The sequence below is a fragment of the Chrysochloris asiatica genome, unplaced genomic scaffold (assembly GCF_000296735.1).
Source record: "Chrysochloris asiatica unplaced genomic scaffold, ChrAsi1.0 scaffold00081, whole genome shotgun sequence".
Classification (NCBI taxonomy): Eukaryota; Metazoa; Chordata; class Mammalia; order Afrosoricida; family Chrysochloridae; genus Chrysochloris; species Chrysochloris asiatica.
In genome coordinates, this window is record NW_006408599.1 from 9,130,596 (window position 1) to 9,152,522 (window position 21,927).

General features: G+C 41.0%; 1 protein-coding gene across 4 annotated transcripts in view; it reads left to right on the top strand.

Annotated features, from left to right (window-relative positions):
• The window catches only part of ASTN2 (astrotactin 2), a 1,331,668-nt gene extending 1,312,212 nt beyond the window's left edge, over nt 1-19,456 (top strand). For 3 of the 4 annotated variants that reach the window (XM_006865679.1, XM_006865678.1, XM_006865680.1), the window contains one exon: nt 18,907-19,456. In XM_006865679.1, coding sequence (XP_006865741.1) covers nt 18,907-19,144 — 238 coding nt within the window. In that variant the 3' untranslated portion in view covers nt 19,145-19,456. The remainder of the gene's footprint in view (nt 1-18,906) is intronic. The other variant, XM_006865681.1, reaches the window with a different exon arrangement.
• Nucleotides 19,457-21,927: the final 2,471 nt, after the last annotated feature.

The window sequence follows — 21,927 nt, forward strand, 5'->3', positions numbered from 1 at the left end:
AACACTACCTTGTGCCATCTGTAGTTGCCGATTGTCTTACTTTCTTTGGCTGGCTTTTAGGAGTAGATTTCCGGGTGTGTTTTCCTTATCTATCATAGTCTGGAATCGTTGCTAAAGCCTGTTTGGCATCATAGCAATGTGCAAGCTTCCACTGACAAGATAGGTTGTGGCTGTGCTTGAGGGACATTGGCCAGGAATTGAACCCAGAACTCCTACATAGATGGGGAAACTCTACTGCTGAGCCAACACTTCCCTTCATTCAGCTTGGCACTGCTAATAAACTCACTCGTGTACCCTGGGCTCAGTCCCTCTTTGGCCTTTAGGCTTCACATGTATTAAATTATCTGCAAGTATTGGTATAGTGGTATTCCTTTAAAAAACAAAAATTAGCAGTGAATCACATTTTCTTTGTAATTAAATCTTACACACAACCCCAGGTCTTAGCTAGAATGCCACTTCCTCAGATAATCCTCTAACATTGCCATCAACTCTCATATATCACATTTGGAGTCCTGATGTCATGCTGTAGGATAAGCAGTGGACTGCTAATCACAAAGTCGGCAGTTCTAACTCACCAGCCTCTCCTCGGAAACTCTATACAGTGTCATTATGAGCCTGAATTGACTCGGCAACCCTGAACAACAATGGTGATGGTGGTGGTTATGTGCCATGGAGTCGGTTCCTACTCATAGTGACCCTGTACAGGGTTTCTGAGGCTGTAAATCTTTATGGGAGAAGAAAGCCTCATCTTTCTCCTGCAAAACAGCTGGTAGTTTTGAACTGCTGACCTTAAGGTTCACAGCCCGATTTGTAACCACTATGCTACCAATAACAACACCAAATTTACTAGTTTTAGTATCTTATATTGCTTATGATTGCTTGTGTGTTATCTCCCTTCCCTACCACAATGTAAATATGTTTCAGCTATGTCCTGTTCATGTTTTTAAATTGATGCTAAGCAATTACTTGTTGAATAATAATTGGCTGAGTGAATATGCACAATTGTTTTGGTGACTGACCATGAGTCACTCATCTCTGTACCTTTCCTTCAACTGTCCCTAACCCTAAAAGTCCTTTAAGTCTCCCTGTGTTCCCAGGGATCTATAAATCACTCTGAAACAACTGAACTCTTTCTTAGCCCTACCCAGTTAACATTCTGAAAAATGTGATGCCTTTGCATGGATCAAGGTAATTAAATAGACCTCACTTTATTGATTGATTACTTCATTAATTCTTTTAATGTGCTCACAATCTTCCAGGCTCTGTGCTAACACTAGGAGTACAGGAGTGAGCAAGACAGATCTTGCTCTGATAGTGTTCAGCATCTTGTGGGGAAAAGTCTGGCCAGTAGGCAACTGAAGAAGACCACATGACATGAAGCATGCTATAAAGTTGGGGCTTCAAACCAGTTCATTCTGGTATGCCCCCTTGCTGAGAATTTGTCTTTTCACTCCAGAAATACTGACTCAGATTCTACAGTTTAACAAAGTCCTCAGGTGATTCTTATATATACATGCTCTATAGGGATCACCTAGGGAAAATTGTAAAATGTAGATTCTGATTCAGTGGATCTGGGTTGGAAAGGCAGATTCTCAATGGGGGGGTGGGGGTGGGGGTGGGGGTGCGGGCTGTGTCAACAGAAATGAGGTGATTCAAAGTCCTGTTTATAAGGAAGAGTGCTTGGAGCTGGCTTCTCAAACTTTAAGGAGTCCTGTAGGGTAAGTACTCGACTGACAGCCACAGGATGACAGTTCAAATCCACCAGTTGCTCTGTGGGAGAAAGATGAGAATTTCTGCTCCTGTAAAGAGTAGACAACCTTGAAAAGCCTATATACGGAGTCACTACTTGATGGCAGTGGGGTGGGTCTCAAACTTCAATCTGTATGTGAATCACCTGGGAACCTTCTTAAATTGTCATTTCTCTTTCCTTGGTTCAGAACGGGCCTGAGATGCTGCATTTCTAACCAGCTCTCCGGTGATGCCTATGTTGCTCATCCAAAAAGCTCACTCTGAGTGGCAAAGTTCTGGGTGCAGATAGTTGGAACAGCTAATCTCAACCTGGAGCTCAAGGAACAGCTCATGAAGGAGAAGTGAAGTTTATGCTTAGAATCCAAGAATGAGCCTGGTTTTCCAGGTACATGTGGGAGAGTGTTCTCATCAGAAGGAACATCATGTGCAAAGGGGAGCAAGGGTGTGCTTCACTCAGGAAGCACAGATCTTGCGGGAGCAGAGTTCAAGGTGTGAGGGGAGTTGGGGTGCAAGGGGAGACTGGAATGTTTGGTAGGCTTAAGAACATAATGGCTCTTGGGAGGCCTGTTTAGGAATTTGTTCTTTCTCCATGTTAAGAATGTTAAATATGGGAAAGAATCTGGGTATGTTTGCCATGCCTATTAAGGGTTAGCAAGTGTGCAGAATAGGGAATTGTGAAAGAGCGAAGAGGAGCACTGCCCCAGATCCAGGAGCCCTGGGTTCATGTCCTGGCTTTGCCAACCACTCAGTAGTTGTGTAACCTTGGACAGATTCCATCCCCATTCTGGACCTTACTTGTAACAAAAGTCTGAACTCCAAAGTCCCTTCAGCTGGGAAGCTAAGGAACTAGCAACCCTGAATGTTGTGGAGACCAGAGAATAGGCACACCATGAGCATCATTTCACCTCCCACACAGCAAATCTTGGTTCTCAGAGATCTGGGGTGGCTAGGATGATAAGAGTTTCTCACAAGAGCTCCCTGAGGGCTGATACCATGAAGTGAATGTTTTCTGGATCCTAGTGTGGCACTGTGGGTTAATGCACCAGACTGCAAAGCCATTTGAACTTCAAGGTCGGTGGTTCAAGCTCACCAGCTGCTCCTTGGAAACCCTATACAGGGTCACTATGGGTTAGAACTGACTCGACGGCACTTAATAACAACAAAAACATAAGCACCAAACCCAAAATGTTTTCAACTCCTGGGTTCTGTGATCGTACAGCCTTATAAAATTTAGTGACAAAGGAGCATAATAAATCTATCAGGCTAGTGTCCCCCAGAGCCTGGTTCCCTTGACAATTGTAGATTACTACAAACAGCTGCTCAGAGAAGACCCACTGACACCCAGCCATACGGTTTCTATTAGAAGGCTTTGAAAAACTGAGCTCATTGGTGGCCAGAGACCAGAATTTGCTTGGGTCAGAATATCCTTGACCACTCTTGGGCTTCTCAACCCTCTCAGTCATGTTTGATTAAAATGATGGAATTAGGGATATGAGAGCGAGCACTTGAAAAGATGTGGTTTCATTGAGATTAATCTGTCTAGTATATGAGTAGTATATTTATGGTTTCACCTTCTTACTTCCATTGACGACATTGCCTATAGGTCATAGAAATCACTGGTCTTGATTCCACCTGGGATCTTCTCAACATAACACTACCATCAGCCTTTGCCATCTGATATGTGTTGGTACATACTATGAAATGTGATGCTATATCTCTATGGAAACAATCAAATCTAGGATGCCACTGTACATCCTTTCAGTCCAAAATTCCTTAGTTCTTTCCCTTAGATATCTTAAATGAACACTTTGGAAACTTCTAGGACACAGAGAGCACAATTAGGCTTCTTAGGCCGTATTCCTAGACTCTACAATGCCCTTTTATGTTTTCTGCACATTTTGACATTTTGAAATCAGAACATAGCTAATAATTTAGCTTATTTCTTTTCTTCAAAGGCTGTTATTAAATCAATGACATCTCAAATTGAAGGTAATGGAAAATATTTAACATTGCTCATTATTTTTATTTCTCTTCTACAAACCCATGAAAAAAGATAAAGTAAAATAATAAGCAAAGCCGTACACAAAAGAACTGAGCTTTTCTCACTGACTTGGAACAAGTGGCATGAGTTCCCATTGATGCATCTACCCGCTGATGGTACAGCAAAGTTTTCAAATTTTCTTGACGTCTCTACCAACTCCAAACTGAAATCACTTGGGATCAGAAGAGTCTCAGTTGTTTCCATCATTAGAAGAAGAGTGTATCTTGGAAGGTCTCATGGTCTCTTGTGAGGGAAGAAGGAAAATAAGCCAATGTAAACAATTTTCTGGAATGCTTTGCAAATCCCACACCAAACCTAGATACATGCCCAGGTGTTAGTACATGAGCTTCTGGCTTTATCTTTGGTAGTGATGGTCTGAGGCTAAATTTGATGTGGGTGTATTCTGGAAGTTACCCCAGGGAACTGCAGGGAGTCATAAAACCATGGTTTCCTTTCACAAATTCACACCAGCTTTAAAATATACATGTATACCTATACATGTTTTCAAAATGGAAATGCCCTTATTGTGTTTTGTTCTTGAAGTAATTCTTATGCATTCTATAACATCAAATTGACACAGAAATGTATAAAATAGTGAAGAAATGTCATCTCTGACCTCATACTCCCAACCTACCCCAGAGATACAATCATTAATAATGTGTACATACTTTTCTAGTTATAGATATGCGTTGGATGTGGATATTGCATATGGACAGGGAGACAGACACAGGCTTAAGGCTATGTCTACTGCTAAAACCATAAGTCCATTGCCTCTTTGCAATGTACTATTTCATCTGTCTTTTCCCACTTAACCATGTACTGTACAAGTATTTTCCCATGGATGCCCAGGAAAATGTATTTCATCTTTTTGTAGATTCCTTTTTATACACATTTTATGAATGTGGCACACATTAATTTAGTCTTCCGTTAAAGACCAACTAGATTTTTAACATTTTTTTGTTATTAAAAAGAAATCTGCAAAAATCTCTTGCCAGCTGGCCTGATTATGTTTTGAGAATCACATGATGCTCTTGTGCCTTTTCATCCCGTTTTTGACTCCTGCTAGAGAACTGCTGTATTTAGACAGCTAAGGACTGAGAACTGTCTCAGTTCAAGTCAAAACATATTTGTTACCCCTTCTTCAGTAGTCAGGACTGGAACCAGAGGAACCATGGACCATCTAAAGAACACGTGGGAAATATTAATGAAACATCTATTAAGGCCCATTCATTTATATTTCATTTCATCATCTGAACAATTGATTTTGAAGATTTCGTAATAGAGAATCAGAGGTGTTAGGTAAATTGTTCGAGGTCACATGGCTAATAATGTCAAAGCATCATTCAAAATGATGTCTTCTGATGTCAAAGTAGTACCCTGTGCAGTATGACATATGAGTTCCAAGATACGTACACAGCTAAGACAAGAGAATGGAGCTCTGGTAGCATAGTGGTTACGAATCAGGCTGCTAACCTCAAGGTTGGCAGTTTGAAACTACCAGCAGTTCTTGGGAGAAAGATGAGGCGTTCTGCTCCTGTAAAAATTTATAGCCTCAGAAACCCTGTGCAGGGTCACTATCAGTTGGAACTGACTCCATGGCACTTAACAACAACAACAAGACAAGAGACAATGTAATATGAATTTCAACAGAGGAATACACCAAATATTTTGGTAACAAAGGGAAAAATATGGCATTTTATAGTTGGGGAGATCTGACTTTCTTAATTAATATATCTTAGCTGGTCTTTGAAGTATGAATGGAACCTCAACAAATGTGGTCCTCTTATCTCAGGAAATCAGTGCTTTGGCAGCTGTGTATCACCAGGCTTAATGACGTAAGACTCATCAGATGCACATCCGATGAATCACAGCCCAAATTAAAACTCATGATATCAGAAATCCTAGACAGGCTCACTATGAGATGGAACAGACTTAAGGGCACTTGAAAACAAACAACAACAGCTATTAGAAAGGAGCCCTGGTAATGTAGTGGGTCATGCAATGAAATACTTTTCTAGTACATAATAGAAAATTACGTATACACTGTTCATGATTTTATCTCTGGGGTGGGTTGAGAGTATGTGGTCAGATATGACATTTTTTCACTATTTTATACATTTCTGTGTCAATTTATAGAATGAACAAGAATTACTTTGAGAACAAAATACAATAAGGTCATTTCCATTTTGAAAAGACGTATAGGTATACATGTATATTTTAAAGCTGGTGTGAATTTGTGAAAGGAAGCCATGGTTTATGATTCCTTGCAGTCCCCCTGGGTTAACTTTCAGAATACACAGTATTATCCACTAATTGCTCCACAGGAGAAAGATGAGGCTTTCTGCTCCCATAGAGATTGACAGCCTCAGAAACCCTATACAGGGTCGCTGTGAGTTGGAACTGACTTGAGGGCACACCACTTCCACCTTTAGTAGAGGGAGCACAGTGGCTCTACTAGACACTGAACTGCAAACCACAAGGTCAGTGGTTTGAGCCCACCAGCTGCTCACAGGAAGAAAAATAAGGCTTTCTGCTCCTGCAAAGATTTATAGCCTCAGAAACCCTATAAGGGTCGTTATGAATCAGAACCCACTCAGTGATACTTAACAACAGCAGCAGCAGCAAAAACCATTAGTAGACTCACTACCCACCTGCAACATGCAGATGATACAACCTAGTTTACTGAAAGCCAAGAAGACTTAACATACTGATGAAGACCAAAGCTGACAGCCTTCAGTATGCATTACCCCTCAATGTAAAGAAAAGCATAACAACTGAACATATAAATAACAGCCTGATCAATGGAGAAAAGATTGACATTGTCAAAGACTTCATTGTGCTTAGATCCACAATGGACACTCACAAAAGCAGCAGTCAATAAATAAAAAGATCTATCGCATTAGGCAAATCTGCTGCAAAAACTATTCAAGAGCAAAGATAACAATTTTGAGGACTAAGGTGCCCCTGACCCAAGCCATAGTATTTTCAATAGCCTGATATGCATGTGAAAGTTGGACAATGATTAAGGAAGAATGTAGGAGAATCACTGCACTTGAATTCTGGTGTTGGAGAAGAATGTTGAAAGTACCATGGACTGCCAGAGAACAAACCAATGTGTCTTAGAAAAAGTGAAGCCAGAATGCTCCTTAGAAGCTAGGATAGTAAGACCTCATCTCTCATACTTCACACATGTTATCAGGAGGGACCAGTCCCTAGAGAAGGACATCATACTTGGTAAATGGAGGGCTGATGAAAATGAAGAAGACCCCCAATGAGACAGATTCACACAGAGGCAGCAGCCATGGGCTCAAGTGTAGCAACAATTGTGAAGATGGCTCAGAACCAGACAATGTTTCATTCTGTTGTGGATAGGGTTGTTATGGTTCACAATCAGTTCAATGGCACCTAACTACAACAACAACCATTCAATTCCTTTCTAAGACATAAATAGTGTGACTACCTCCAGTGATGGAAAACCCACAAGAATCTAATTTTGTTTTCATTAAATTGAGTCAAAATTTGCCTTCTGTTAATTTTAGAATGGCTTTGTCAATAACGCTTCAGTGCTTGGTAGATAGAGATCTGAGACCACATATTCTCACTCTATCACCTGGTCCAATCAAATTAATGAACTGAGGCATGCTTTTACCCCGTACAGGCTGGATAAAGTACATGCTGTAGAATTGTGGTGAGAATCATATTCAAGATGATGTTGCACATATACTATTTCTGGCACATACAAAGTATACAATACATCATAGTCACTATTAGCCTTGACCCTCAGTTTTTCCTCTGCTTATCTTCAGTTACTAGAACAACATAACCATTTCCCCTCCTTAGTGGACACACTCCATTCCTGTTTTCAGTACTTCCTCAGAAGGGTTGCTTTTCAGACATCCTTTAACATCATGGTTTGACTACAGTTTGCATATATCCCTCTTACCAGAAGTAACCAGCATTTTCCAGATGTGGCCTGTCTAGGGCAGCATCAATGAAGTCATAACTTCCCTTAATCTGCCCTCTTCACCTCTGGGGGTTTAATTCCAATTTTTTCAACAACGTCATGCCCTCCGCTCTCATTAAACTTGGGGTCATCTAACACAGAGGCATTTAAGCTCAATTCAAGGAGGCAGGGAGGAGGGAGAAGGGCCAACAGGAATGTTTCTTTACAGCCTCTCTTCTTTTTTCCTATCCCGTAGCCCACTTAGGAATTAGGTCTACTTGGTCACTGTGTCAACAGCTGATTGGGTAATGGTGCTGGGAAGAGAGTGGTCGGTCAAAGGTTCCACAATTCCTGGAAAAGTGACTTTCAGACCCAGCCCCTAAGAGTGGAAAGAACCTCTTTGCATCCCAATCTCACCAGCGAATACAACAATAAATTATTGGGAAGTGTCCCTCCTTCCCCTCTTGCTTCCTATCCCGCAGGCCTGGATCCTATCTCTCATAAGGAAGATTTCATTTCCAGTATGCGAAAAGTGGTCACCCTGACCTACAGTTTCCCTCTCCCCGGGAAGTTTGGGGCATGCCCAGCCTTTGATTTATGGGTCTCTATTGCCTCCAGTTTATTAACCAGCACTCTTGTTGGTGTCTCCTACTCCCCTTCTTCCTCACTAACCTCTGAACACCTCCAGCCCTCTCATTGTGACTCCACCTTCTGAGTTTGCCTCTCTTTGTTGTTTAAATGCAAGCCAAGATGCAGAGGCCTCTTCTAGAGAAAAAGCAGGAGACACTTAGGCAAACTGACTGGTTTAGTGATGATTATGTAAAAGGTTGTGTTGGATGCATATGGAAGTCATGTCATTTCAGTTATAACAAGCGCTCTACCCACTAGGTGTTGTTATTCCCATCAGTAAAAGAATTCTTGCCCTCTATGTGGGAGACCTCGGTTTGATGCCTGGCCAACACACATCTCATGTGTAGTTACTACCCACGTGTCAGTGGGGGTTTGTGTGTTGCTATGATGCTGAACAGGTTTCAGCAGAGTTTCTAGACTAAGATGGACTAAGAAGAAAGGCCTCGTGATCTACTTTGAACATCAGCCAGTTATTTTTGAGTCGCAACTGAGGATGGGGTGACACAGGACGAGGCAGCCTTTCATTCTGTTGTCCATGCAGTTGCTATGAAGAGTCAGGGGCTGACTGGAGAGCAGATACAGCAACATTCTCATTTTACTAATGAGGAAATTGAGGTCCACAAGGGTGAAATGACTTGCCTTAATGGGTGCTAAAGCCTGTGTCCTTTTCAGTACAATATGCTATTTTGAATCATGGTTACCATTGACTGAAAAGTAAGTAAATTACCCATTTCATCCTCCCAGTAACTATTATTATTCCCATTTTACCAATGCAGAAACCAAGAGTTAGTGGTATTGGAAACCTTACTCATACTCCACAAATATGTTAAATAACAGAGCTATAATTTGAATCTCGGACTCCAGAGTTAGTTCTTCATCTCCACTCTACACTATCATAATCCTGAATTCTCTTTTGCTTTTGTTCCTAATCCAAAGTGTTCCCTTATGCAAATCATTTTCTCATTTTAAGCCTCAGTTTCCTCCATCCACACAAGGGAAAGTTAGTCCAGTTAGGCAGAGGAATGGTCCTTTTCAACCTCATTTTGACTTTGTTGCCCATTTGTGTGACTGTCTAGACCAAATAATGGCTCTTCATTTCCCCAAGAATAATATGTAAATACAGCATGACTTAGAAGAGTCTTCGTGAACTGATGTCTGTCAGGCTCCCCAGTCTCCAACCCATTGTCTGCACTGGTCATTGACAACAACAGTAACGGATGCTTTCTCCAGGCTAAATAATGGAGGACCATTTCCTCTGTCTCCTCATGACGTGAAACAGTTGTGTCATTTTGAAGACCTATCTTAGCTTTTAAGTCTTCCTCTGGGAAGACTGCCATCCCATAAACTGATTAGGTGCCAACTTTATATATGCCCATAGCACATTGCATGTGCTCTAATCCAGCAGTCAGCCCCTGAACTAAAGACTATTCACAGTTTTGTCTGTCTGTCTTCTGCTGTAGACACACAAAGGCTCATAAGACTCACACTAGCTCGTATTCATCCCCAGAGTTTGGAAAACAAAAGATGCCTAGTAACTATGGTGGTGGTGGTGGTAGTGGTTGTGGCGGTGATTGTTGTTGTAGTTAAGGGCCATTGAGTTGGTTCTGACCCATAGTGACCCTGTATAGACTTTCTGAGGGGCCGCTGGTGAGTTTGAACCACCAACCTTGCAATTCAAACTGACCTAGCAGTTCAGTGCATTATCCTGCAGCGCTACACCAAGACTGGTGGTGAGAGTGATGATATTTTCTAGCATGCCAAGTGCTTACAAAGTGCCAAACACTTTTCTGTGTTCATTTATTTACTTCCTAGAACTTCTGTGGAGCTGTAGGATCAGCACTGGACTGTGAACCATTTTGTTGGCTGTTCAGACCCACCAGTTGCTCTTCAAGAACTCTGTACACGGTCACTATGAGTCGGAACCAACAAGATGGCACTTAACAATGTTGTGGGAGAAAGCTGAGGCTGTCTGGTCCTGTAAAAATTTCCAGTCTCCTAAGCCCTACAAGAGTTGCTTTGAGTTGGAATTATTTTGGTGGCAGTGGGTTTATACCCCTATGTTGTGTTGCTGTATAATTATTAGTATTTTGTTGTTGTTTGCCTTTGTGTCCCTTCCGACTCGCTGTTGTTGTCATTGAGTGTCGTCGAGTCAGTTCCTACTCATAGCAACCCTGTAGAGAGGTTTCTGGGAGCAGTTGGTGAGTTTGGACCACCGACCTTGCAGTTCAAACTGACCTTGCAGTCCAGCGCCACACCAAGACTCCAATTATTAGTATAGGAATGGCCAGTATATTGTGCTCATTTTATAAACCAGGAAGCGAGCTCAGAAAGACTATGTAACTTTTTACAAGTTAGTGACAAAATAAACCCAAACTCCTACTAATGAGAAATGGTTAACACTGTTAACACTTTACTTCATTTCTTACTTCTAATCCTAACTCCCTACCCCCAATAGACTCTCCTCAAGGCAACCAGAAATATATCTTACTAGTTCATACCACATGACACATTCCTGCTTAAAATACTTCAATACCATCTCCATTTTCTCTCAAGAAAATAAATATAGATAGCATTTCTTGAGGGCTTATTATAGATTCTTTGTTGTTCATTTAAATCTTAAAACAACCATTGTGGTAGGTACAGTGATTATTCCCATTTCATGCGTTAGGAAACAAAATCACATAACTGCCAAAGCAACGTGCCCCAGATCACACTGCTAGTAAGTGACGAAGCTGGGATTTGAACCCATCAGTCAGACTCTGGAGTCTGTATGCTGCCACACTTCTCTATAACAAGTGCCCCGTTTCAAAGCTCCAGTGGCCAGGCTTTCAGTCATTTCTCCAGTTTTATCACACTGAATCTTCACTTGCAGGCTATAAATCAGATGTTCTCCAAATTTCTATGCACTCTCTTATCAGAATTCCTTTATCTATCCCAGCTATTACAGCATTTCCCTTTTAACTCCTACTTGTTTTTGAGTCTCTATAACAATTCCACTTCCACTTGGAAGCCTTGGTCCTCCCTATGCATCTTCCTCTTTCCCATATCTTGTCTGCCTCATTTTATTAATGTTTTTGCCACCTGTTTTTTCCTTTTGCTTGTCATTGTAGCAAACCAGGACTTCTGCCATTAAAAAATGATCAGTAAATGAGCAATGTGGCTGCTTTATCTCCTTTGGCCCCACACAAGTCCCACTTCTCAAATGGCAGAGCTGGTTTAGAGATGTTAAGTCAAATTCCCAAGGACCCAGAAGTATTAAGGAAGGGAGCATGCACTCAAAGGGAGGTGGCGTATGGGGGAAACATACACCTCAGGCTTTTTTGGGGTGGCATTTACCAGAGAAGAGAGAGGAGTGTGGGTAGAGCAGTAACTCTAGTGTGATTATGAAGCTATGAATTCTTGGCACCTCAGGAAATATTCCACCCAAGTGTTGAACTATACAAAGAGGACTTTTTGAAAAGCACCTCATAAATCGTTCCCACAAAATGTACACACATAAGCCCATTCCTTTACCAGCCACCACACAGGTGCCTAACACAGTCTCCCATTTGTGGGGTCTGTTGTCATAAAACACCTTTCCTCCCAGGGTCTGAGAGGGGCACGGAGAGGACAGCAGGAGAGAACTTCTCATTTAGCTTTTCATGATTCCTGGGCATCTTGAAAGCTTTGGGATGTACACAGAAATGGACTCCACATTAAGACAGACCCCCTTGACACTGAAACTTATGTGTGCTGTGACCTAGGGAAGGGACATCCCTTACCCTCTCTAAAGGAGGCCTCGTGACACAGTGGGTTAGGGTTGGGCTGCTAACCACAACATTGGCAGTTCAAGCACACCAGCCATTCCATAGGATAAGGAATGTCTGTTTCTGTAAAGACTTACAAATCTCAAAATCATAAAATAAACCAGACTTATTGGTAGATAGAGACTGATGGAATCCCTCAAACTATGGCCCTTACTCACCCTTCAGGTCTGAAAATGAACTCACCCCCATGGCTCAATTTTCAGCCAAATAGACAGGTCTATAAAGAGAACAGTAACACTTGTGAGGTACACGCACCTAACAATAATCAACTATTTGAGATCCAGAGTGCAGCATTTACCCAAGAACAAAGTTCAGAGGAGTTACGAAAGAAGGAGGAATGGAAAGTGGAACCACAGGAAAGAATTGGAATAGTGATGTTTCTATGTGGGGGTTGCAATCAATGAGATGAAGCAAAATGTCTATGAATTCTTAAATGGAGAACTGATGTGCTTTGTACACCTTCACCCAAATCACACACAAAAAAAAGTTAAAAAAAAAAACCAAAATTCTATGACACAGTACTACTTTGTCCTTGAGGATCATCATGAGTTGTAACTACAGTGGATAGATCCCTCTCTAAGCCCCAGTTTCTACATATCTAAAGAGAATAGGACAATGTAGGTCAGGAGTTCTTAATTGGAGGTAATTTTTTTCCAAGCGGGACATTTGGGAATGTCTGGAAACATTTGTACTGTCATAATGGAACGGGAGGTCTATTGGCATGTGGAAACAGAGGCCAAGGATGCTCCTAAATATTTTTCAGGACAGTTCCTGCAACACTGCGAGAGTTCTTCAGACTGAAATGTCATGGTGCTGCTGTTGAAAAACCCTGGACTAGGAAATCTCCAAGATCCTTGCTAGCTTTAAATTCCTATGCCAATATGGATTCTATCACTGGTCCTCTCCGTGCTGCTGGATAAAAGTCTCTTCATAAATGTCTAACAGTGACTGCCATGTTGTTGTTGTTAGGTGCCTTCAAGTGGGTTCTGACTCAGAATCACCTATATACAACAGAAGGAAAACACTGCCTGGTTCTTCATCAACTCCATTGTTATGCTCCAGCTGATTGCTGCTGTCACGGTGCCAATCCATCTCATTGGGAGTCTCCCTCTATTTTGCTGACCCTTCACTTAACTAAGCATAAGGTCCTTCACCAGGCAGGTCACTCCTGATAATATGCCAAATTATGAGAGACAAAGTCTGGCCATCCTGTCTTTTAAGGAGCATTCTAGCTGTACTTCTTCCAACACAGATTTGTTTGCTCTTCCTGAAGTCCATGGTACTTTTAATATTCTTGTCCAACACAAAAGCATCAGCTCTTCTATGATCTTCCTTATTCATTGCCCAAATTTCATATTCATGTGAGGCTACTAAAAATACCGTGACTTGGATCAAGTGCACCTTAGTCCTCAAACTATCTTTGCTCTTCAAGACTTTAAAGAGGTCTTGTGCAGCAGATTTGCTTATGCAATACATTGTTTGATTTCTTGACTCATGCTTCCATGAGTGTTAAGGGTGTATGCAAGCAAAATGAAGTCTTTGACAACTTCATTCTTTTCTCCATTTATCAGGATGCTGTTATTAGTCCAGTGGTGAGGATGTTTGTTTCCTATACATTGAGGTGCAACCCATACTGAAGATTGTGTTCTTTAATCTTCATTAAGTAAATACTTAAATACTTCAGTAAGTATTTAAATCCTCTTCACTTTCAGCAAGGAAAATTGCATCATCTGCATATTACAGGTTGTTAATGAGTCTTCTTCTAATTCTGATGCCACGTGCTTCATTTTATAATCCATCTTCTTAGAGTATTTGCTCAGCATACAGATTGAATAAATATGGTGAAAGAATGCAATACTGGCACACACTTTTTCTGATTTTAAACCATTCAGTGTCCCCTTGTTCAGTTCGAGTGACTGCCTCTTGGTCTTTGTACAGGTTCCTCACGAACACAAGTACGTGTTCTGGAATACTCATTCTCGACAATCATGTCCATAGCTTGTCATGATCCACACAGTCAAAAGCCTTTGTGTAGTCAATAAAGTATGGGTTAAACTGTTTCTGGTATTCTCTGCTTTCATACAAGATACTCTCATTTCATGTCCTTTGACTCTGACTTGAACCTCTGGAAGTTCCCTTGTAGCTGTTTTTTGAATTATCTTCAACACAATTTTATATGCATGTGATTTCTGCATTCCTTAGGGTCACCTCTCTTTGGTCTGGGGACTGACATACATCTCTTCCAATCAGTTGAGCAGGGAGCTGTCTTCCAAACTTCTTGGCATAGTTGAATGGGTGGCTCCAGTGTTTCCTAAGTTTGTTGAATTTTTTTAGTTTGTGTTGCATCTATTCCCAGTGCCTTGTTCTTTGCCAATGCCTTCAATGAGCCTTGGACTTCTTCCTTCAGGATCATTGACTCTAGATCATATGCTACCTGTTGAAAATCAACCATTTCTCTTTGGAATAGTGACCGTGTATTCTTTTCATTTTCTTTTGATGCTTTCTGCATCGTCCAATATTTTGCCCATAGTGTCCTTCAATATTGCAAGTCAAAGCTTGAATTTTTTTCTTCAGTTCTTTCAGCTTGAGAAATGCTGAGTGTGCTCTTCCCTTTTATTATCTAACTCCAGGTCTTTACAGGTTTCGTTGTAACATTTGACTTTGTCTTCTCCAGCTGACCTTTGAAATTTTTTATTCAGCTTTTATACCTTCTCATTTCTTCCATTTGCATTATTATCTCTACACTGAACAGAAAGTTTCAGAGAGTCTCTTCTGGCATCCATTTTTACCTTTTCCTCCTTTCTTGTCATCTTAATGACCTTTTTTGCTTTCTTCCTATATGATGTTCCTGATGTCATCCCACAACTGTTCTGGTATACAGTCATTAGTGTCTAGTGCATCAAAGTTCAATTCAGGTGGGATATGTTCAAGTTCATATTTTGACTCTTGTGGACTTATTTTAATTTCCTTCAGGTTTATTTTGAACTTGCATATGAGCAATTGATGGTCTATTCCACAGTCTGCTCCTGGCCTTGCTTTCCCTGATGCTTTGGAGCTTTTCCATCATCTCTTTCCACAGATGTAGTCAATTTAATTTCTTTGCATTCTTTCTAGTGAAGTCCATGTATATAGTTGTCTTTATGTTGTTTTAAAAAGGTATCTGCAATGAATAAATCATTGGTTTTGCAAATTTTTTTCATGTGTTTTCCAATATTGTTTCTATCACCAAAGCCATATTTTCCAACTACTAATTATATCTCTTTGTTTTCAGTTTGCTTTACAATTGCCAGTAATAATACTTCTTAATGGAAGGTTTAGTCACTTTCACACTGAAGAAGTTGGTAGAATTCTTCAATTTCATCATCACTGGCTTTAGTAGTTAGTGTGTACATTTGAATAATGGTTGCATTAACTATCTTCCTTGTAGGGGTATGGATATTACCTTACCACAGACAGTGTTATACTTTAATATGTTGTTGTTGTTATGTGCTGTGGAGTCGGTTCTGACTCATAGCGACCCTGTACAGGGTTTCCAAGGCTGTAAATCTTTACAGGAGTAGAAAGCCTCATCTTTCTCCTGCAGAACAGCTGGTAGCTTGAAATAGTGTTTTAGATGATTAATATGATGCATTCCTCTTCAATTTCTCATTCTCAGCATAGTACTCCATGTGATGGTCAGGTTCAAAATGGCCAGTGCCAATCCATTTCAGCCTAGGAGATTGGTCTTCATGTGTTCCATTTCAATTTTGACAACTTCCAGTTTTCCTAGATTTACTATATGTGGAATTTACTACATACATGGAATTTCAATTCTATATTGTGATTATTAATGGATGTTTACAACTGTTTCTCTTTATTTTGAGTTGTGCCTTATCAGCAAATGAAAGCTTTAAAGCTTTACTCCATTCCTGTCACCATGGTCAACTCTACTTTGAAGAGACAGCTCTTCCCTAGTTGTATTTTGAGTGACTTCCAACCTGAGGGGCTCATCTTTTGGCACTATATCTGACAATATTCTGGTGCTATTCATCATGTTTTAATATTCAGTATTTGGGTGTTATCTGATAGTGTTTCACCACTATTCATAATGTTTTCAGTGGTTAAACATTCACAAGTAGTCTGTGCCTCCTCCTTTCTTGTCTTTCTAGTCCGGAAGCTCAACCGAAACCTGTCCACCATGGGTGTACCCTGCTGGTAATAACTTTCAATATCACAGCAATAGGAAAGCCACCACAGTATGACAAACTGGCAGACAAGCGATGGTTTGGTACAGTGGCAGCTGCATTGGGCTTAAGTTTCACAGATTGTTAGGATGGCATAGGACCTGGCAGTATTTTGGTCTGTGATGCAAAAAGTCACTATGAGTTGGAAACAACTAGATGGCACCTAACAACAAGAGTAGCAACATTAACCCACTGCCATTAACACTTCTGATTCACAGTGGCCGGGTAGGACAGAGTAGAGATGCTCTTCATTACGGTTTCTGAGTCTGAATATCTTGGTAGGAACAGACACCTGTCCACTTTGGGTAACACTGCTCATATTTAAACTGCCAGTGACATAGATTCTAGCATCACAACAACACGCAAGCCACCACAGTACAGTAAACTATCAGAGTGTGTGTGTGTGGGGGGGGGGGGGCGGTGCTGAGGAGGGGGGACTGCTATAGTCCAGAGTGATTCTTGCTAAAAATTGTGTTTGGTTTGACCTGAATCCTGAAACATCATCATGATAATTCTTTAGAATAGTAACTGTCTTAGATAACTAATGTTGCTGTAATAGAAATACCACAAGTTGGTGACTGCAGTGAACAGAAATTTATTTTCTTACACTTTAGGAGCTCTGGTAGCGTAGTGGTTACGAATCGGGCTGCGAACCTTAAGGTCAGCGGTTCGAAACTACCAGCTGCTCCGCGGGAGAAAGATGAGGCTTTCTACTCCCGTAAAGATTTACACCCTCGGAAACCCTGTACAGGGTCGCTATGGGTCGGAACCGACTCGACGGCATTTAACAACAACAACAACAACACTTTAGGAGGCTAGAAGTCTGAATTAAAGGCACCTTCTTAATGGGAAGGCTCTATCTCTGTTCTGGGGGAAAATCCTTGTCTCAGCTTTGTTAGCCATAGTGTTTCTGGATTCCTTGGCAGTCTCCACCAGGCATTTATTTTTCCCCTATTGTGCTTGCTTGTTTCTGTGCTTAAACTGCTCTTTTTATATTTTAATAGAGTTTAGGTTTAAGGCACCCCCTGCATTAACATAAAATAAAATCCTATTCCCAAATGGGATTGGATCTACAGGTATAGAAGTGAAGATTTCAACACATATTGTGAGGGGACAGAATTCAGTCCATAACAATGGTGGAGATGTTTGTGTGCTATGGCGTCCATTCCAATTCATAGTGACCCTGTGTAGGGTTTCCAAGGCTGTAAATCTTTATGGGAGCAGAATGCATATGGCGGTGGTGGTTATGTGCCGTGAAGTCAGTTCCAATTCATAGTGACCCTGTGTAGGGTTTCCAAGGCTGTAAATCTTTATGGAGCAGAATGCCTATGGCGGTGGTGGTTATATGCCGTGGAGTCGGTTCCGACTCTTAGTGACCCTGTACAGGGTTTCTGAGGCTGTAAATCTTTACAGGAGCAGAAAGCCTCATCTTTTTCCCGCAGAACACCTGGTAGTATCTAACTGCAGACCTTGAGGTTCACAGCCCAATTCGTAAGCACTATGCTACCAGAGAATGCCTATAGTTATCATTTATTAAGCCTGAACTGGACTTTGATCATTTCTCATCTTTATTCTCACTGGCATCTTACAAAAAAAAGACCATAATCACTATTTATGAGATGAGGGGGTTGGAAAAAAGAAAACAAGACACAGAGAAGTTATATCTTAGGGACAATATATTTAGGCTTTGAGTAAGGAGAAGCATCAAGGGAAAGATTTCCAAAATTTTTTGTCTGGGATAGAAGAGTATGAGAGTCTCAGTAATAAGAAAATATAATAACTAAGAGTAACCTTTGTTGGTGTCCAGGCCTAAATCTAAATGTCCAATTTCGGCACTTATTTTTTTTACCTTGGCCAACTAATGTAATTTCTCTGAGGCCCATCTATAAAACAGGAGTGAGAATGACAATAACTTTAAGACTGTTGTGAAAACTGAATACAATTTAAAGATGTATTTAACACACGATGGATTATGCATTGGCTTATGATCCTCAAGACCAAGAGTTCAAACACATGAGTCACTCCTTAGAAGAACGATGTTGTTATCTGCTCCCGTAAAACTGTACAGTCTCTGAAACCCTAAGAGCAGTTCTACCCAAAGGGTAACTCTGAGTCAGAATTGATTTGATGGTAATGGATTTGGTTTGGTTTCAAGTGTCAATAAATTTTAAATGTTCTATTGCTTCTAATTTAGCATAATTATTATAATTGCTGTATGGCCAGGGTCCCAAAGTTAGTGTCTTTTAACTCCTGAGACTTTTATAACTTAGAAGTGAAAGTGTTAGATCTAAGATTATACCTCTCTTTCACTTTTTACACACTGCATAATTGAAAAGGATAATTTACATGATAATTTTTGAATAGGTGGTTTAAAGGACACACTGAGGTCAGGAATAGGTAGAGAATTGTTGGGAGAAAGGAGTCCTGGTTTATCTGTTGATCTTTACTCACCAGCTCAAAGACCTACCTCTTGACTCTAAGCTTCCTCAATCATTTTCTTCTCCTCCCTTCTAGAAAGGCCCACCTCATCCTCCGGCGATTGGAGAGGGTGAGCAGTCACTGCTCCAGCCTCCTGCGAAGCGCCTACATCCAGAGCCGTGTGGACACTGTGCCCTACCTTTTCTGTCGCAGCGAGGAGGTTCGGCCTGCAGGCATGGTCTGGTACAGCATCCTCAAGGACACCAAAATCACGTGCGAGGAGAAGATGGTGTCCATGGCCCGAAACACGTATGGGGAGTCCAAGGGCCGGTGAGGGAGGGTGCTGCCTTTTGTGAGCACAGAGACTCTCCATGGGAAGGGGAGCCAGACACATGCGGATCCTGGGGCCGGGTGGGCTGGGGTACAGCTGAGGATGGGCCTGGCAGATGACGCTCGCCAGCATGGCCAAAGCAAACTTTTTCTCCTGTGGATAGTGGACAGAGAACTTTGTAACCACTGGAATTATTCATTTTTCTCTATCGTTTATTTTTTTCTAAGATATTATTTGACTCTATCAAAGGCTCTCCTTTTTAACCTTTTCTTATGGATGATGGTCAGTCTGGAGGCAGGTGGAGACCAAATGGCCTTTCCTCTTCTCTCTCCCTCCTGTCTAAGTCAGCCTCCTTCCAACCATAGACCCCTGGAGGAGACTATGAAGACACAGTTTGACCTCTTCAGCATCAGGAAGGAAGCCTCAAGGATTGTTGCAGTGAGAAAGCTTGGGTCTTTAGGATTTTTTTTTTTTTTTTTGGACATTATAGAGTTTGCAGGACCCCTGCCTCTTCCTGCTACCTGTGGGTCTACCCAGAGTCCCTGCAGGACTTTCCATGCATTAAAAATTCCTATTGTCTCTCTTTCTGCTTGGGTGGTATTTCTTACCAATGGATGTATTTGGGGACCTCTTTGTATATTGGGAAATTTTTACTGAGTTTGCAGCTAAAAGCAGAGAAACTCTTTGCTCAATGGGAATTTGTGGTACAGTAGGGATTAGAGAGGAACAATCCACTTCTTCAAGAAAAAGACAGAAGTTCTTTGAACTCAATGTTGGGTCAAACAAACTAGACAGGTCCTGATGCTTTCTTGAAAAGAATGATCTATAATGCAAAGGGTGAAGTGGAATTAGCTGGACAGTGAAGGAAGAGGAATGGGATTTGCTCCAGGCAGAGAGGACACTGAGTCAAATCCCAGGATAAAGAAAATATTACTCCTCCAGGAGCTGAAAACCCTGAGATTGAAGTTGTAAGTAGCAAGAGGTGAGGCTGGAAGCTAGGCAAGCAGTGGAAAGAAATTGGTATTATCTTCAAGCAATGGGAACCATTGCTGAAATTTAACAAAAGAGTAAAATAGTCAAATTGCTATTTAAGAAAAATTATTTTAGCTGCAGGGAGGACGGTGGATTGGAAAGAACCTCAGAGTGGGTGGTCATTGTCATTTTCCAGGCAGAAGGTGATAGTAGCTTGTAAGCTCTGACCATGGGGAAGGCATTCCACGGTTGGAATCTTCTTTTAAATAGAAAATATACTCAGATGTGTTACCTGAAAGGGTAATGAGTACAATGAGGCACTGTAGATTCTTAATATCCTGGTATGGGTTCAGATAAGTGAGCTAGCTTTAAAAACGGGATGTAGGTCAGGTATATCATAATGCAAGGATGACATCTGCTAAAGAGAAGAGATTAGAGCACTGTGGGAATTCAGAACAGGAGAATGATGGATTCAATGTCAGTGAATTATACACAGTTAAAAATATGCCTATTTCTCAATTTTGATGAATAGTGGTGAGATCAACTATAATATTCCTTTTCTGGAAGCCTACATATTGAGGTCCCCCTCTTGGACCAGGATTCTGATCCACGAGGGCAAAGTAAAACAAGATTAGCAAAAGATTCGTCCAAATGATTCAGATACCTGGAAATCTTCTCAATTCCCAACAGTCTAAATTCAAACATGATCTTTCAAGAAGTTATATTATTACTGAAATTCAGCTTCTGAAAATATATAGGTGAAGTTTAGACGCACAAATTCACTGTATTAGGTTGATGACTCTTCTCCTCCCAGGTGTAGCACATTCAGAAAGGAGCAACATTTTCCTCCAAAAAAGGAAACAAATAAAAGGTTATAATTACCATTCATGGAATTCTTACCATACGCCGAACTGTTTTTTAGATGCTTCTCATTGTACCCATTCCTGAGTACTGGGTCCTGGTTCTTTAGAGTCATCCTATGGATGTAGCTGTCAGTTGTTTTGCCCCAAACTAAGAAATAAAAATGAGCTCAACAGTTATAGAAAATTAAACTCTCAGTGTGTTAGAGATGTGTTCTGAGCATGATTAAGTGTGGACCCTGACTTCATTACTATTTACCATTACTAGTTTTGAGTTTCGAAGTCAACAAAATGAAGACAATGAAAGTCTCATCTTGTTTTGAGACTTAAGTGTGAGATAGTGGCTATCCTGAACCTAGTATGACATATAGTAGGATTTTAGGTTTTTTGTTTTTTTTTTTTCCTAATAGAGACAGTATTCATAATGCTATGAGTCTTTGGGGAATGGTAGGGACACTTGGCTGAGACAGACCTAGGGAATCCTGCTTTAAAGAAAGTAATAACTACTCTGTGAAATTATGAGCTATAAGTGATATAAAAACGAACTCACAGAGAAGTGGCCATGATGGTGGAACTTAAAGACGTAAGTAGTAAGAGCCCAAAGGAGAAGTGTGTGGTATTTTTGGTGGCTCTCAGAAATGGCTATGGCCTTGGATAGCAACTAGGGCTCCTGCTTTCCATCCTTTAAAAGGGATAAATATACTACCTCAAAGATTAAATTAGATAATGTATGTATTCCCCCCGAGAAATCTGCCACTGAGCTGTCTCCAAATACATCTCCTTTTCCTGACACTGTGGAGCTTTCAGCCCTTCCTAGGCATCCTCAGGCTATCATGAATAAGAAGCCAGAAGCTTGATGTCACAGGTGTGTACGTGCGCCCTGCCATGGCTGGAAAGGAGGTTAGATCAATATTTGTTAGATGTTTCGATGGAAAAAGAAAAAGAAAAATTCTT